This window comes from Megascapheus bottae, chromosome 14 (genome assembly GCF_031878675.1).
Source record: "Megascapheus bottae isolate mThoBot1 chromosome 14, mThoBot2.hap1, whole genome shotgun sequence".
Taxonomy (NCBI): domain Eukaryota; kingdom Metazoa; phylum Chordata; class Mammalia; order Rodentia; family Geomyidae; genus Megascapheus; species Megascapheus bottae.
The window spans coordinates 43,556,277-43,575,024 of NC_143522.1; the positions used below are offsets into that span (position 1 = coordinate 43,556,277).

General features: G+C 44.3%; 1 protein-coding gene across 1 annotated transcript; it reads left to right on the forward strand.

Moving 5' to 3' along the window:
- Positions 1-2,949: 2,949 nt before the first annotated feature.
- On the forward strand, positions 2,950-17,056 carry Ptger2 (prostaglandin E receptor 2). Its single transcript, XM_090345457.1, has 2 exons — positions 2,950-3,877; positions 15,662-17,056. Exons 1-2 carry the CDS (start codon positions 3,032-3,034, stop codon positions 15,905-15,907), a joined length of 1,092 nt encoding a protein of 363 aa, XP_090201583.1. The 5' UTR covers positions 2,950-3,031; the 3' UTR covers positions 15,908-17,056.
- Positions 17,057-18,748: the final 1,692 nt, after the last annotated feature.

Below are 18,748 nucleotides of genomic sequence, written 5' to 3' on the forward strand. Positions count from 1 at the left end.
TCACCCAGACTCTGTGCCACTACCATTGCAGGCATCTGCCCTGTACCTGAGACCATGGAGTTCCCTGCTCAACTGTTGGTCCTAGGCCTCCTTTTGGTGCTCCAGATCTACCCACCCAAAGACGAGCTGCATGCTTGGGGCGGCATCTCCCAGGCCTACAGAGTAGCTTCGTGGAAAGCAATGTGTTCAGAGCTTGGTCATCAAGGTCCTTGGATGTGCACATGGCTCTGTGTAAATCTCCTCTTGGTTCGGGATTGAGTTGGTGTGGAGAATAGTAGCAAAAGGGAGAAAGGGATGAGGTGAGGATTTTTGAATTACACTCTGACTCTGGTACTCATTAAAGTCAGGGAAGCCTTGCTACCAGATGCCTGGAGAAGGTTATATAGGAAAGGTTCAGTAATAGGCTTTTGTAAAAAGGGAATTTATAGAAACAGAAAAGGTCTAAAACCATTTGAAAAATGAACCCAGTTCAAGTTTCACCACTCAAAAGTCCTTTATTTAATAGTAAAAGTGAAGTACAGAAGTATGTTATAAAGCAGATTCATAGTGTGTGCCTACTGAGAAACAATCTTGACTCAGGTAATGTTTCCTCATTGCTTGAGAGGATATACGCAAGGCTGATGATGAGATGTTATAGCCCCTGCCTACAATCCCAGGAACTGGAAAAGTGGAGACAAGGGGATCCAGGGTCCATTTGGGGCCCAAATCAGGCAAAAGTTAATGAAAGTTTTTCTCAGAAAACATGCTGTTACAAGTCTGTATTCCCAGTTATTTAGAAGGCAGAAGTAAGAGGATCGCAGTTGAGGGGCTGACCTGAGGCAAATGTGAGAAATCCTATCTGAAAAAGAGACTAACGCAACAAGTGCTTGGGTGTAGCTCAAGTGGTAGAGTATTTGCCTGGCAAGTGGGAAATGCTGAGTTCAAAACCTATATCTCACCGGGCCCGATGGCCCACACCTGTAATCCTAGCTACTCAGGAGGCTGAGATTTAAGGATCGGGGTTCAAAGCCAGCCCAGGCACTAAAGAATGAGAGACTCTCATCTCCATTTAATCACTAGAAAATGGGAGTGGGGCTCTGTGGCTCCAGGGGTAGGGCAGTAGCCTTGAGGTGAAGAGCTCAGGGACAGCGCCTAGGCCCAGAGTTCAAGCTCCATGACAGACAAAAAACCAAACCAAAACAAAAAACAAACGTATACCTCAAAAAAAAAAAAATGAGGAGGAAAGGAAAGAAAAAAGAAACAAAAAGGAGAAGAAAATTGTAATATGATTTCAACTTTCACCAGCCCCCAACCACGTCCTTAGAGATAGAGGTAGTGACTGCTGTGTGAAAATGGGCCTGTGTGCTCTTCAAGTAATCCAGTCAATAAATTACGCTTGGTTTGTTTTTTTTATTGTTAATCCTCCTTTTCATTCCAGTTTCAGGCCAGAATCCAGGTAAACTAAAACAATCACTAAGAGGCTGGCTGTGGCAAAATGAGCTCTGAGGCAGGCAATCACCCCTTTCCTCCAAACATCTAAGACTTCTCTTTCCCTGCCTGAGCTCAGTCCCTGGGCCAATTTTCCTAAGTCTCCAGGATACTCTCTTTCAAGTGAATACCACCTTTCTAGTGGCATCTAATTACCCAAATAATTATATGTCAAGCTGATTTTTTGTTTGGTTTGGTTTGGTTTGGTGCAGGTCCTGGGACTTGAACTCAGGGCCTCGGCATTGTCCCTGAGCTTGTGCTCAAGGCTAGCACACTACCACCCGAGCCACAGCTCCACTTTAGACTTTTTTGGGGGGAGTAGTTTATTGGAGATGAGAGTCTCATGAACTTTTCTGCCTGGGTGGCTTTGAATCACAGTCCTCAGATCTCAGCCCCTGAGTAGCTAGTACAGGCGTGAGCCACTGATGCCCAGCCAAGCTGGATTTTTCTTGTTGTTGTTTGTGGTGCTGGGGATAGAAATTACTTAGTCTTCAGTCCAAGCTTGATTTTTCAAAATATCAATCGTTATCTCCTTTCACGATACTGTAATTATATTAATAGGTGATAGGTCACCATTTTTGTCAGCTCCATTCAGAAACTGGCCAGTTCCTAACACACTACTAGGGATAGGGTCTTTCTGATGGGCTCTGCATGGATAATTGAATGGGAAAAGCCGAATGGCTAAATCTATCCATTGTTCATACAAGACTGACCTTAAGTAGAGATTAATGAAGTGCAATCGTTTACAAGCTGTGGTCACAAACACCATTTTATATCATTACAAGAAACAATTTTCTTTTTTAAGGTTGCCTAAACCAGTGGTTGTCGCTCTGGTGTCAGAGGAAAAGGCGAAATGCTAGTAGGAAGTGAATCAACACAGTAGTAAACAGGTGCCCGTGGTTTGGGGATGTCTGGAGGGACAGGCTTGCTTTTCACTTCCTCCTGATTTTTGTTTCACCCTCGTGCTGCTAGAATTTGGGAATGTTAAAGAAAAAGAAAGATGTTAGCCTTCAATCTGCCTCCTTACTTCGATGATGCTGGGTGAGTCATGTTGCTTCCCTGTTATCCCAGACTTCGGTGGGTCCTGCGCTTCCTCACAGCTCCCTGCGCCCAGTCCACCAGTCCACGCGGCTAGCTGCGACCAGACGGCCCAGTCCAGCGTCGGGGACCCGCGGATCCCGGGGAAGGAGCCCACAGCGGCACCCCTGCAGCTCCGGGACGCCGGCGGCCCGCGCCTGGGCCCGCCCCGGGGCTGCGCGGGCTGGGGGCGGGGGCGCTCCCCTGGGGCCCGGTTCACGATCCCGCGCCGGAGGACGACCGGGTCGGCCCAGGGAAGACTCGGGGGGTGGGGTGGGGGCCTCGACCGGCCGGTGGGTGCGCGGCTAGGGGGCCCCGGGGCCAGGCTGCCCTCGGGGGCGTGCTGGGGGCCGGAAAGGGGCTCGGGATTTCAGTCCCTCCCCTTTTCCCTCCGGGTCTGGGAATCCTCGGGCGCTCAGACCCTCCTCCTCCCAGGTAGCGGCGGGGAGCGGAGCGCGCGCCTCTGCTCGCGGGAGCTCCCTCCACCATGGGCGACGCCTCCAATGCCTCCCGGCAGGACGAGGACTGCGGGAGCCGACAGTGGCCCCGCTCGGGCGAGAGCCCCGCCATCAGCGCCGTGATGTTCTCGGCTGGGGTGCTGGGGAACTTGGTGGCGCTGGCGCTGCTGGCGCGCCGCTGGCGAGGGGATCCCGGGCGCGGGGCCAGCGGCCGGAACCCCATCTCCTTGTTCCACGTGCTGGTGACCGAGCTGGTGTTCACCGATCTCCTGGGCACCTGCTTTATCAGCCCCGTGGTGCTGGCCTCGTACGCGCGGAACCAGACGCTGGTGGCCTTGGAGCCCGAGAGCCGCGCGTGCACCTACTTCGCCTTCGCCATGACCTTCTTCAGCCTGGCCACGATGCTCATGCTCTTCGCCATGGCCCTGGAGCGCTACCTCGCCATCGGGCACCCCTACTTCTACCAGCGCCGCTTCTCTCGCCGCGGGGGCCTGGCGGTGCTGCCCGCCGTCTACGCCGCGTCGCTGCTCTTCTGCTCCCTGCCGCTGCTCCACTACGGCGAGTACGTCCAGTACTGTCCGGGGACCTGGTGCTTCATCCGGCACGGGCGCACGGCTTACCTGCAGCTCTACGCCACCGTGCTGCTGCTGCTCATCGTGGCCGTGCTGGCCTGCAACCTCAGCGTCATCCTCAGCCTGGTCCGCATGCACCGCCGCGGGAAGAGGAGCCGCTGCGGGCCGTCGGGGGGCAGTGCGCGGGGCGGCCTGGGGCCCCGCCGCCGAGGCGAGTGGACGTCCATGGCGGAGGAGGCGGACCACCTCATTCTCCTGGCCATCATGACCATCACCTTCGCCGTCTGCTCCTTGCCTTTCACAGTGAGTCTCTCACACCTGATCCTTTTCCTTCCCTGCTTCCTCTGGGGTGGGTTTTTTTGCTCCAGGATTGGGACCTGAACTCAGGGCCTGGGCGCTCGCCCCCTTCGGCTTCTTCCTTCAAGGCTGGTGCTCTACCACTTGAGTTACAGCTCCACTTTCGTTTCCAGCCTTTTGCTGGTTAAATCTGGAGACCAGAGTCTCACGGGACTTTCTTGCCCAGACTGGCTTCAAATGGCAATCCTCAGATCTCAGCCTCTTGAGTAGCAAAGGATTACAGGCTTGGGCCACCAGCCATAAGCAGAGATGGCCTAGGTCTACAGCCAGGCCATCTGGCTCTGTGCAGCCCTGCCAGGCTCACCCTCACCCCCACCCCCACCCCCACCCTACAAACTTTTGTTTTTGCAATTTGGAAAAAAAAATATCTATGTCCTAATTTTAGAAAGATCTATAACATTTTCCTTCTGCTTTTCACCTTTACATCACTTCCTTCCTCCTCCTCCCTAACCTATTTCTGGCACCTGGGTATCACCTAGCTGGCATTTCTTGGAGCCTTGGCCTCTTTCTTCTCTAAGGCAACCCACCCCCCATCACACTCACTTGTTCCTTTCCCATCTTTGGATCACTTGGCTCTGGAGGAGTTAACCCTTCCTTTCTGATGGTGGCCAGTTACTCTCGGCTATCCTGGGGGTCAGTTCGCTACCAACACTGTAGCTCTCACGTTTTGGTGCTGGTGCCAGTTTTCCACGTTCTTCCTTCCATTTCTCCACAGAGGGAAGGAGGTTGGTAATTGTCAATCCAAAGTAATTCTAGCTGCCGTTGAAATAGCTCTCCACTGTAGAAGTTCAGAGCATTCGTCATTGGTCCTAAAAGTCTAACAAACATGTAAATCACAGGTTTCTTAATTGAGATAGTTGAGTATAACACTGTGGAGCCACGAACATCCCTGACGTTCTGTAGAGATAATGCTAGCTGTATAGTGGAGGTTCTTGCTAAGCTCTTATCATCTGTCCAGAGCAGTCACTTGTCATTCTTACAAATTACCCTCTCAACCTCACTGTCAGCAACACACAGACTACAGGAATACATTTCATAGTAATGCTCCTTGAATTGTATAGCCGAGCTCATACAAGCTACTCTTATGCTGGTCCACCTAAGGGAAGGGGCAGTGGGGACGCCTGAGGAGATGAAGGCCAGAGCCTAGGTTCCAATGAGGCTGCTGCCCTGGTTAAGGGCAACTTCCGTGGTCAGTTCTAATGCCGTGAGTGCAGACCACCTCACATCCATGGGTAGTAAAGTCTACAGTGTCTGAACACGTTCTACTGTATAGGAGCTGGAGAGTTTGGAAAAGAAAGACATGGCCAGTGCCTGATATTAACAGGTCTGACTTGTAAAAACTAGACAAGTAGCTTTTCTCCTGCCTCCTGCCCTGCCCTCATCCCTGGGAGAGCTTAGGAGAGGAGGCCAAAGATCATCTATGAAAGCGAGCACTCCCATTATCTTCATCCACTTGACCTCAGGGAGGGGAAAGAAAGGCACAGGCCCCCCATTCCCAGTGAACTCACTCTCTCCTTACGTTCTCTCTGTGCAGTCCTCACTGTTCTCACACTTCTACCTGGGCAGTGCAGAAGCTGGTCTGAAGTCCTACATTTGAGGGGATAGATGGGAGATGTTCCCAGACGCCCTTTTCAATGATGAACAATGAGTGTCTAGAGATGGCATCCATTCCACACTAAGTAGAAGAGAATGTGCTACAGAAACGTTATGGGGCAGAAATGAACATAACTTATGTTTTTGTTTTGTTTTTACCAGGAAAAACCTTCTCATTTTCTTAGAGGCCAAGTAGGCTTGGGAGAAGAGGGTTAGGAAAAGATTGTCTATGAAAGAGAACACTTCAAGTCCCATTAAACAACAAAAATCAACTTAAGGGACATAAACTTCCTGAATGGGGGAGTGCTTGGTCGGAATTGGGATGACACTCTTTTTTTAAGTGTAAATAGAAAAACATCCCAGACCTCCAGCTACTTGTACAGCCTGGGGATGGCCCGGTGGTTACCATACACTTGATTCCCCTTCCTAAGCCATTTAGAACAGGCAATCAGGAAGAAAATGGTCCCCTTCTCCAATCTTGACCACGACTGGCCTACTGTAGAAATGACTTTCTTTTTAAAAAAGACAAGACAAGCAATGGTTTTCAGCAGATTCCTTCTTTCCATGTAAATTTTGCCTTTTATCACAAGGACTCCATCCTTGTCAATATATTGATATTTAGGTGTGTGTGTGTGTATTGTGTGTATTTCCTATATCCCTCATTTACGAGTAGCCTTGCCTACCTCCAGAGTTGCCGAAAGGAAGGGGTAAGAGCCAGAAGCTTGGTTAGAAGGAGTGAGTGGTTGCTTCCAAGCTGTATTTTTATTTAGATGTCATGTTCATCTAAATCACTCCCCTGTAGTGGCAGGGGAGATGATGAAGATTATGGTCTTAAAACTCCACCAAACTACACCTTAGAATCAACGTTGTTGGCGAAATATATTCTAGGTTTTCTTCTGCAAATAGTCATAGCAAAGATTCCAGACAGCAGGAATACATATAATATATAAATGGATACCAGTATGAATGTAACCAGAAGGCCAACTAAGCTCACATCTGTCTACCAAGACATCCCAGCCACATAAACTATAGATCGTCCAGGAGGCACAAAGCAGAAAGTTGAGGTACAAACTCACGTCTTAATGAGGAAATTGACAATGACCATCGATTGCTTTTGTCAGGTGATAACTGATGATGATGATGAGTATCTTTCATTTTATCTTTATGAAGCCCTGGACTATTCTGATTAAGGGCTGATTCGATGGTTTGAAATTCATGATGACTCCAAGTCATTGAATTCTACTTGACTCACACTAAAATTGTGGTCAGAATGGCCCATTCCAATCTCCCACCCCAAGTGGGAGTCATATCCACCTATTTTAACATAGGGGCATTGAGATGAGCAAAGACTTATAGGAGAAAAAAAAATCTATGTCAGAAATTCCCATGCAGTGAACATAGGCCAATGAAAAAAAAATCAAATGCAAACTATGTAGACAGTTTTAGATTTTTCTAGAAACTAAAAATTAGGGAAAATATGAAATAGATACTAGTTATTTGTTTTGTTTAACCAAACATGTCTGGAAGTATTATACTGAAAAAAGCTTTTCTTGTTGAATGTACTAATCAAGGTATTCCAAGTAATTTCCTTTCTTGTATCCCAGAAAATAAGAGCCAGCCACATCTTTGCCCATTTCTTCCTCAGAACAGTTAGGACATACTTTTTCTCTCCCTCAAAAGTGGATCAGCTGAGCACTGTGGCTCATGCTGCAATCCTAGTTACTCACAAGGCAGAGATTAGGAGGATTGTAGTTCAAAGCCAGCTCAAGCCATTAGTGAAACTGCGATCTCCTTCAACAAGCTGGGCATGGCAGCTCACCCAACAAGTGCAAGGTCCTAAGTTCAAGCCCCTGAACTGCCAAAAGACCCTCCCAACCAACAAACAAAAAGCAAAAACAAAACAAAAGCCCCCAAACCAGCAGACCAAACTTCTGACCATCATGAAGGATGAGTGGAACACCAGTCTGTACCATAGTAACTCTAGCAGTGGTAGAGAATGAGGATTTAAGAGCCGCAGAACTGCTCATATCAGCCATTTGGACAGGATATGAAGAGTATAATCACTTCTTCCCTTAACGATGCCAGTATAGGGCCTCCAAAGTTTGGGAAGTAAAATTCAAAATTCAACCTCCTATCAGTATTATCAACACCATTAAGGATTCTGAGCATGACTTTTTACAGTAACTTATTATTATTATTAATATTGTTATTATTATTATTATTTGCCAGTCCTAGGCTTGAACTCAGAGTCTGAGCACTGTCCTTGGGCTTTCTCAAGGCAAGAGCTCTACCGCTTGAGCCTCAGCACCACTTCCAGCTTTTTTCTATGTATGTGGTACCGAGGAATTGAACCCAGGTCTTCGTTCATGCTAGGCAAGCACACTACCACTAGGCCAAACTTCCGGCCCCCATTATTATTTTTATAGCAGGCTATGAAACATAGCATGATGACTCCCACTGAACAGATAAAAGCAAATACTTTTCTGTTGGCCCCTCAGCTGGTAGGTGGTGGTGTGGAGATTGCAAAGCCAGGCAGTTAAGGCACCAAGACAACATATCAACCAGTAATACTGGCCAAGAAAAGTACACACTTCAGGGGAAACATATGAGAAGATTAAACCAAGTTTCATAAGAGAATTGTGAACACATTGCAAATATTTGGACTGCTTTGCCTCTTCACTCCAACTTGTTAGCTTTAAAAATAAAATGGCAATGACTTGTTCATGTCAGCTTGAGGGGGATCTGTGAGGTCCATAGATATCATTTCCTTTTTGTTCTCCACAAAGTAGTCAGAGACAGGGATTTTTTAGAAGATCGGCTAATATAAATGCGAATCTAAATTAAGAAATAATCAGATTACCCTTCCCATAAAATCTTCCATTAGAGCACATAAAACATTTCTTTAGTGATTTAAAAAAAAACATGTGGTGTTTGGGAAATGACATTACTTTGGCTGTCTAATATGAAATCGTGCATGAGACCAACAACATATTCCAAACTGTTTATTCACTAAAGGAGTATTGTGTAAATTAATAAATTCCTCCTTATGTTAATCAGCTGTTGTCATCATTTCACAGTGATAAATAGAAGCTTCTTTTTCCCTCCTGAAATGGAACATAGCACAGGATACACAAGAATGCCTATTGCTTGTTTCAAATACAGTTTGTATCCCCAATTCCAGGCTGTGTCAAGCTACATTCCCACCACTTTGAGAATTGTGGTTATTTTAAACTGTTTTCCACATGCCATTAGGATAAAGTGCTTATGCATCTCATTCAGTTCTAAAATTTCAAGAACAAACCACTGACTCATTCTAAAAATGTCTTCATCTTTACAAATTCTTTAGTCTTATAATTTCTAGGTAAATCTGATTAGTGGATATCTGATCTTCACAGTACCAGAACAAATTCAAGTAAACAATAACGAATAGATACCTGTTCATTCCCAGTATTTTTGAAGTACGGCAGAGCATGCATGGGGATTGAAATCTCATATAAAAATTGACAAATTACATATATATATATATATATATAAAACAGAGCAATTCAGGTAGGAACAAAAGAGAAATCCAAAAATCTTTGTGCTGACCTACCATTGAACTTTGCCTTGTGGTATTTTAAGTGAACAACCTGAAGACCCTTTTATCCTTCAGGTGTCATTAGTGATATATCTGGGGAGAGTTGAGACAGTTATGCACATTACAGCTGGGAGTGTTGCCTAGTGGTAGAGTGCTTGTCTAGCATGCACAAAGCCCTGGGTTCCATTCCTTGGTACCACATACACAGAAAAAGCTAGAAGTGGAGTTGTGGCTAAAGTGGTAGAGCTTTCTCAAAGCTAGAGCTCTACCAGCCCCGGGACTGGCATTAAAAAAATCATGCACATTACCTTTTTGTGTGTGGGTCGTGGGGCTTGAACTTGGCCCAAATGCTGTCCCTGAGCTCTTCAGCTCAAGGCTACTGCCCAATCCTTGCGCCAAACCCGACTTCCCATTTTCTAGAGGTTAATTGGAGAGGTTAATTGGAGGTCTTTATGTGCCTGGGCTGGCTTTGAACCTTGGTCCTCAGATCTCAGTCTCTTGAGTAGCTAGGATTATGGGTATGAGCCACCATGCCTGGCACATTACCTTTTGGAGATAAAGTTCCTTTACATTACTGCAAGCCACATGGTCCTTTTCCCAAAAGAGAATTTATGCATTATGTCTACATCTTTGTTGAGGTGTCATCACTTTTGTTTGTAGGGTCAGGCTATTTGCTTATAAGAAAAACAGTTTTTGAGATGGTCTATTTCTTCTCTGGCTTGTCAAGAGCTCATTGAAGTATGAAGTCTGGAGTGGAGGGGGAGCAAAGCAGAATAGAGACAGATCTCTTTCTAGCTAGGGGCTTAAAATAGATAATTAATCTACAACTTGGTCTTCTGACTTGGCCTCTGTTGCCTGATTTTGAAGTGTCTGACCACCGATCCCCCATTCTGACCTTGAGCTTGTCCATCGTGCCTCAACTCCCATCGTTGAGGTGTACCAAAGTCCCTATTTCTTACAGCAATTTGCTGCCTAAAATTTCCCCTAACAGTAATAGACTTAAGTACCCTGAAATCCAGTCATAGGAGGTAGGAAGGGCCAGAGAGAGGGAAAGTACAATAGGGCTGAAACTTCCTGTAGGCCAGAGTACTTGACTCATGCTGCCTGGACAGTACGTGGATTTCTGTGACATCATTTGTAAAGTGTTTCTTTTCAGGAGGCCCAAATATATGGTTTATTGTGCCTATTATTTTCAGTTAAGAGTCACTGTCCTGAACTATGCAGGCCTAGAGCTCCAGACGTTAGCATTCCTGCCTCTTAATCCTGAGAAGCACAAAACCAAGGCCTTGGTCTTCCTGGAACCATATCCACGCTCCAGTTTGACCTTAAGGTCAAATAGGAAAGTAGATTCCTGTTTCCTTCTGTCACAGCACACCTGTGATTTGCAGGCTTTCTTAAAACTCATATACCTTGAAAATAATCCCCCTGGAAGGGATCTTACAAAGATTTTATTGTGCAAATCCTATTGCCAGAATATCCTAATGTTTTTCAGAAAATAGAGAAGCATATAAAACAGATGCCTGTAGCTAACCAGGTATTGGAGGGAAATGAAGCCTTAGAGAAAATCAAAAGCAACTTAGAAAGAGCCACAGGTTTCTAATCTGTAAACAGGAATATTATTAACTATACGCCTTCAAGACTCCTTTGAAGAGAAGTCTCTACAAACCTGTATCTCAACCAGTCACTGGTAAATCTCACATAAAACTTTGCATCAGGGAGGGGTAACAACATACAACAAAAAATGTACTCATTACTTTACATATGTAATTGTAACCTCTCTGTACATCACCCTGACAATAAAATAAATAAATAAAGTAACTTTGCATCAAGGACTTAGATGGATGTCTACGCAGTATGAGCTAACCGTAAAGTCACACAAAGTGAAGTGAAATGTCCAGTGAAGTGTCACATAAGGCAGTCTGACTCTTCAACCCAGTGTGTGACCTTAGGTAAAGTGTCCAGTCTTCTAAATTTAGGCCTTCTCCCCTCTAAAATGGGGTAGGAACTGTGTAGGTTTGTGTCAGGATTCAACACAGATTTATGATTTTCTTAACATCATAGCAAGTTCACAGTAGGTGTCTAATAAATGTTAGCTGTGATCTGTAAGATTCAGTTTCCAAAACGAAATCAGATTGTATGTAAATGATCAGGCACTGAATGAAGTCTGGAAACTTAAGTCACTCATTTAATTGATTAGGGCCACATAAGTCTTTTAAGTCTGATAAATAATCCCGAGAAACTGAAGGATTTTGTTTTGTTTTGTTTTGGCCAGTCCTTAGGACTGATCACATGGCCTGAGCACTGTCCTTGGGCTTTCTCAAAGCTAGGGCCCTACCTCCTGAACCACAGCACAGTGTGTACGTGTTATTGAGGAATCAAGCCCCGGTCTTCATGAATGCTAGGCAAGCACTCCACCACTAAGCCAAACTCCCACCCCACCCCCTTTTTTGTCAGTCGTGGGATTTGAACTCTGGACTTGATTGCTGTCCCTGAACTCTTTAGCCCAAGGCTAGCGCTCTACCACTGAGCCACAACACCACTTCCAAAACTGAAGGGTTTTAGGTAAAGTTCTAAAGCTGTGCTTCTCAATCTTTACTGTTATTGCCCAGATTAAGAAAGTTTAAGCTCTAAGGGAAGGAAGAAAGCATCAGAATATGTTAAAGCTTTCCAGGTGATTTCAGTGATCAGACAAAATCTTCATGTGTTGTAAAATTCTGAACCCACTTTGTAATTGCATTCAAGACATGGAAATTGTTTAAACCAACAGCCCCTGGTCATTGCCAAGATGAAGTGTTCCACTGGCTGCTAGAGACAATGCTAAAGTAGCACTGGCTGAGCCTTGCAGGTCTGTGCAGCCAGACTCTTGGGCAGCCCTGCAGAGAGAGTCTGATGAAGGGATGAAAACTCAGATTACTACTTAGTGTTTTCTTCCCACAGAAACTATATTAGTAGCATTATATGCAAACAGAGTTGAAAAAAAAATCCCTCCAACCTCTGAATGGAAATTCTAGAATCTCACATTTTCTTACATCCCCGGTGCCAGTCTTTCATTAACAATCTAAGATCAGCTGACAGGAGAGAGAGATGTGTACGTGTACACTTGCTCCAGAGGGTGGCGAGAGTTGTTGCTCAATGTCCTTTCATGCTATGGTAAAGTCACCGCATTACAAGAGGAGACGTGGTGGGGCATAGGTGTGGCACAGTGGGGATGCATGGAATAGCACTGCAAGTTTGTCAGGTGGCAGAAGAGGCAGGAAGAAGGGGAGAGCCAGAGCTACAGCTTTTATTGAAGTTTCCACAGGAAAGGCGGTGCAGGCAAGGTTTTAGATTGATTCGTTTGGATGATCCTCAGCAGGCTGAAAGCGACAGGACTGTCATTTCTTGTTGCCTGGTACCTGGCCCAGGGATGATTAAGGCAGAACAATATTGCCTTCTGCCCGTTAGAAGTTGATGGAGATAGGTCTTAGGATTGATTAGCCCTGAGTGTTGTAAAGACATGCTTCTAGCTGAGCCCTTTTTTGGTCTCCATGAATTTACCAACCCAAGGAAGGTTAGTCTCTCAGCAAGGAAGTTATTTGTTGTTGTTGTTTACTTGTGCTGGTCCCAGGGCTTGAACACAGAGCTTGGGTGCTATCCCTGGGACTTTTTGTTTAAGGCTGGCACTCTACCACTTGAGTCCACAGCCTCATTTCCATCTTTTTGGTAATTAATTAGAAATAAGAGTCTCACAGGTTTTCCTGCTAGAAAGTTTTGATATCAAAACATCATAATGTACAGAAAAATTTAAATATAAACAATACAGTGTCTGATAATATGAATATATGTCACTGAATAATGCACTTGAAAGTTGTTAGAATTCCACATTTTAACAAGAATAGATCAAATCCAAGAAGTACAAGATTAAAAGTAGCAACCTCTACATAAAAAACAAAAGGCCAAAGGGAAGCCAGTGGCTCATGCCTCGCTTCTCAGGAGGCTGAGGTCTAAGAATCATAATTCAAAGCCATTCCAGGCAGGAAAGTCCATGAAACTCTTATGAAACTCTCATATCCAATTAGCCAGCAAAAGCTCTGGTTCAAGTGGTAGAACACCAGCCTTGAGCAAAAAAATAAAAATAAATAAGGGAAAGAACTTTCCCTAGCCTTCAGTTCAAGCACTAGTGCTAGGATGCGCATAAAGCAAGAAAGATAAGGAGAGAGGGAGGGAGGGGAAGAAGAAGAAGGAGGAAGGAAGGAAGGAAAGAAGGAAGGAAGGAAGGAAGGAAGGAAGGAAGGAAGGAAGGAAGGAAGGAAGGTGCAAGCTTCAAGGAAAGGAACTGCTTTCTAGAAGGCTTTGGCCACCTCCTGAAATGTATATCTTAAGTAGTTCTAAACATTGACATTACCCCAGCATAGAGGATGAAAGGAAAGGAAACAGTGCAGACCTGTGTCATATTCCCAAACCCGTCTTTCACTTCTCATTTCTCAGTCACTCTCTAAAGCCATCAGAAACTGTGGCGTAGGTTTTTCTCTGCTGAAAACCTGACTCATCTTCATGGGTGGAGCTAGAACTGCGGAGCCCCGACTTACCACTTGTCTTAGCTGGACAATTGGCATTATTAACTTCTCTGGCTGGACTTAAACTCAGCTATAACCTTTCTCTGCAAATTCTCAGTTACTCATATGCACACAGGTATGTATGAGGATGTGTTGACTAACATATTTCATCCCATCAGATTTATGCATGCCACTACCTTGAATTTTGAACCTCCAAAATCTGTGTGACACACCATTGCATGTTTCAAAATGCAAGTAGTTAATCTACTAGGAAGTTATTGCTCCATTATTTATCTTTCCTCCTCCTCCTCTTCTTCCTCTTCCTCCTCCCCTCCTCCTCTTCCTCTTCCCTTTCTTCCTCCTCCCTGTCCTCCTCCCTCTCCTCCTCCTCCCTCTCCTCCTACCCCTCCTCCCCCTCCTCCCCCTCCTCCTTCTTTCTCTCATGATCTGGGAAGCCCATCATCAAATTCTTCTTTTTCCTTGCCCAGCTGCCCAATTTTCTCTCCATTCTCTATGCCAAGATTCTCTAGCATAAACACCTCTGGCTGCCAGACTTCCCTGCAATTGTCCTAACATAAGCAACCCGAAGATAACTTCTCTTTCTCTCTCACTCTCTCTGCAATTTGCCTGGTACATCTAGTCCCCAGAAGCCTCAGAGTAAGTACCAGGAAAAATGGAATGAACTACTCCCTCCACTGGAGAGGAAGTGTGGGGAAAGGAGGGCAAGGCTCTCTAAGTCACAGACTACTACTGGTTAGAGGGTCCCCAGAGCAGTATAAAGAACTGATGTTACATGGTAAGGTGCAACCCACACTTATTTTCCTTCTTCCTGTAAGCTCTATGGAAATGTTCAAGTCAACCAGGCACATACCATTCCATTCCTTTCAGTTGAACCAAAAAGGCATGCTACCCGCTAAAGAGCTAAGGAAGCTGAGGAGCGTGGGTATGAGTTTGAAACCTCATTCTGTGTGTAAAGATACATCTGTTGGGGTTGGAGACATGGCTCAGATTGGAGAGCAGCAGCCTATAAGTGGTCAGATATCAAATTCAAGTCCCAATCTTGGGCAAAAAATAAAACTGCCACCACCACCAAAAACATCTACTTCCCAGAGTTTAGGACATTGTTTTGAAGATCATTGTTCTAATCCTGACCTGGATTTAGCACATTTTGTGCACTATGCTGGCGTCGCAGGAATTTGTGTCCTGCCTAGAATACTAACCATCCTTAGATACTTGAGCAAGACACCTAACTTTCTGCTCCTCCATATCCTCCCAACAAGAATAGAGAAAACAATGGGCATTGTGAAGCACTTCTTATGTGAGCACTGTTAAGGGTGCGGACAAAGGCTCACTGTCTTGCTTGTGGTGCCAAAGCTATATACAGAGCTACAAATCAGATCCAAGAAGTGCAGGAGTAAGAACCCCAAACCCCTCTGATGATGATCTCTTGCTTCTCCGACACTGAGCTGTGGCCATCAAATCAGAGCATCTATTTGGAAATAAGTACAGCATAGTCACCTTCCTAAGATTCTATTAAAAGTCAGGGGCCGGAACTAGTGGTAGAGTGCTTGCCTAGCATGCACAAAGACCCGGGTTCGATTCCTCAGTACCACATACATAGAAAAAAAAAACAGCTGGAAGTGGTGCTGAGGCTCAAGTGGTAGAGCACTAGCCTTGAGAAAGTCCAAGGACAGTGCTCAAGCCCTGGACTGGCAAAAAAAAAAAAAAAAAAAGACAGCTATATAAATGAGAACTAGTGCTATTTTCATTGTTCTATTGATAGCATGTGAAGATTCTGTTTTAGGTGGCAAGAAAAGCTTGTTCATTTCCCTCTGTTCTCAATGACAAGAGCAGAAGATCTAGGTTAATTATTATGCTCAGAAAACATGCTTGCATTCACGTGTTACGATTTACATGATGGCTAAAAGGCTCCCTTCCCAACACGCAGTCACATCTCAATGGAGACTGCCTGCCTGCTGGTACTAGCACAGAACTAACAGCATTTCTCCTCTCTGCCTCTTACAGATTTTTGCCTATATGAATGAAACCTCTTCCAAAAAGGAAAAGTGGGACCTCCTAGCTCTTAGATTTTTATCCATTAATTCCATAATCGACCCTTGGGTCTTTGCCATCCTCAGACCTCCAGTCCTGAGACTCATGCGTTCAGTCCTCTGTTGCCGAACTTCATTAAGAACCCAAGATGCACCACAAACTTCCTGTTCTACACAGTCCAATGCCAGTAAACAGGTCGACCTTTGCGGGCAGTCGTGAGGATGAGCCTCGTTAGAGAGCGTGTGGGAGATCCTTCTGAAATGATCCCTTGGAGGAACGTAAAAAGTTCATGTCTGAACAACATGAACCTACCTTAATAAAACAGAGTAAACACACATGCAGCAGTCTGGGCAACAGACAGGCTGACAGGATACTTCATGGAAGGTGTCAGAAGGATCTTTAATACCTAGTGCTGGTGAGCCTCTTACAGAGCCCAGTAGAGGAGCCAGCAGCTGCACTGACGACCTAGTTGCCTTTTCATTTAAGCTTTCCTGTGGAATGACCAAGCATGTGGTTTTGTAATGTGTTTCCAACTCTTTCCTTTTTGCATCTCCCGGGCTACTGCTGTTCTATACGTACAATCTAACAGCCTGTCAAAGGAAACCGTCCTATGGCTTTTTTCTAGGTAGATGATTTGTGGAAAAAATGAAATAGTCAAGACAGACAAGCTGCTGGCTTGTGGTTGCTTGGACAAATCCTTTATCTGGACCATGAAGTCAGACGTCCTTGGCGCCTTTGGCTGTGATGTTTGTGGACGTGGGCACACTTTAGTCACTACAGGATGGCACTGCCAAGGTTGAACATGCCTGTTCATGTTAGTGTTTCATCCATCCTTCAGCAGCTCTGTGTCAAAATGTTATTTATTTTAGATGACCTATTTTGCTATTGTTGATCAAGAAGATTTGAAGCAGTTTTCTTGCAAAAAGAGCAAATAAAAGGTTGTTATGTTAATTCTATTTACTATTCTGTTCTGTGTTGAGGGGAGGGTGTGTGTTGTTATGTGTAAAGCCCAGACTTAGGGTTAAGTATTGAAAAATCAAGTTCATTATTCATCTATACCAGAATGCCTTTAATGTTTATATTAGGATCATGACTAATGTATGCTTTATTAGATAAACGTGTTGGATAGCAAAATCCATTTGTTGTTATTTTTATTGAAGGAACATGGTTTGACTCATCTATATCAGAAATCATGCAGTAGTGAGTCATTTCTTAGTATATTTCTAATGTTTGCCATGATGTAAACTCAGCATCAAAATATTTCAGTGAATTTGCACATTTACTCATAGTTACTGTGTAAACCCAGCTGAAATGTTAAAAAATAAACTGTAAATCAAAACTTGAAAATGAAATTGTACTTAAGGACTCCTCCTCCGCATTATTATCGCAGATGTGGTAGATGTTGCTTTAAAAGAAGATAAAAGGGAGAAAATTAGATTTAACATGGAAGTTTTTTCAGGGTTTTTTTTGTTGTTGTTGTTTTTGAATATGATGACAAACAGAAGTGGAGTTGTGGTTTAAGTACTAGAATACAGCCTTGAGCACAAAAGCTCAGGCCCTGAGTTCAAGTCCTAGGACCAGCACACACACACACACACACACACACACACACACACACACAATTCTAAAAATATGGTGCCATTGTAAATTTGAGTTGAAAATACGTAGCAGAGTATCTGATATTTAAAGATAGGTTTTCCTTCCATTTTCAATCTTCCAGTACAGTCTTTAAAATTGTAGAACCATTTTCTGTTTAACAGAGGATAGCTATTATAAAATGTTTTAAAAGATGATGTTCGTTTTTTCCAAAGTTTTGTTGAGTTGTTTATTCAAAACTATTTCCTGGGGCCAGGAGCATAGCCTAGTGGTAGAGTGCTTGCCTACCATGCATGAAGCCCTGGGTTTGGTTCCTCACACAGAAAAAAGCCAGAAGTGGTGCTGTGGCTCAAGTGGTAGAGTGCTAGTTTTGCGAAAGACCAAGGACAGTGCCCAGGCCCTGAGTTCAAGCCCCAGGACCAGCAAAGAAAATAAAAAGACTATTTCCCATAGCTACTTATAAAAATGGGTGATCAATTAGACTGAAAGCTAATCTAAGTATCATTTTGACACAATCTGTCAAATCAGTTCTTATTTTAACATAAATAAACGGTTTGTCGTTTGTATAAATTCAAACAAGCCAGGAAACAAAATTATTAAAATCTAGACAGGTAAATAAATCTTCATTGCTAGTTAGAGATAACAAAATACATAGATAGATATAGATTGTAGATAGGTAAAACTATAAAAGATAAAAACTACTTATCACTTTCCTATTGCAATGAGATTATTCTGAAGAGTTAAAAAAGTAAATCTTCCTTGATCACCAAGGAGTCTAAAACTATAGAATTATTCTTAATAGACAGATAAATGAGGCCCTTGGCTAATTCCTAAACATAAAATCCTGAAGTTCCCTTGAATCTGGAAGATAGATACCTTTTATAAGATGACCTTTTGAAATCTCAGAATTTCATTGTCACCACCATACTGTGCCCCCAAATTCCAGAATAATGCCTGTTTTTCTTTTCTTTTGTTTTTTTTGAGGGTCATGGGGCTTGAACTCAGCCTGGGCACTATCCCTGAGCTCTTCAGCTCAAGGCTACTGCCCTACCCTTGAGCCAAGCCCCACTTCCCATTTTCTAGAGATTAATTGAAGAGTCTCAGGTTCTTTTGTGCCGGGGCTGGCTTTGAACTTTGATCCTCAGATCTCAGCCTCCCGGGTAGCTAGGATTACAGGCGTGAGACAATGCATGGGCTCTGGGATGTTTTAAATAGTTGCAATGTCATCAGTAGGAGCAAAATTATTCAGTCTGGGTGCTCCTGCCCCCCTAAATACAAAATTTTCCATGATGGTTAAGTACTAGTAAATTTCTAGAACTTTGTTTCTCACCTGTGGTAGATGACTAAATCCTATTTTTCTTTTTGTGGGGCTTGAACTCTGGGCCTGGATGTGGTCCCTGAGCTCTTCAGCTCAAGGCTACCGCCCTACCCTTGAGCCACAGCACCACTTCCCATTTTCTAGTG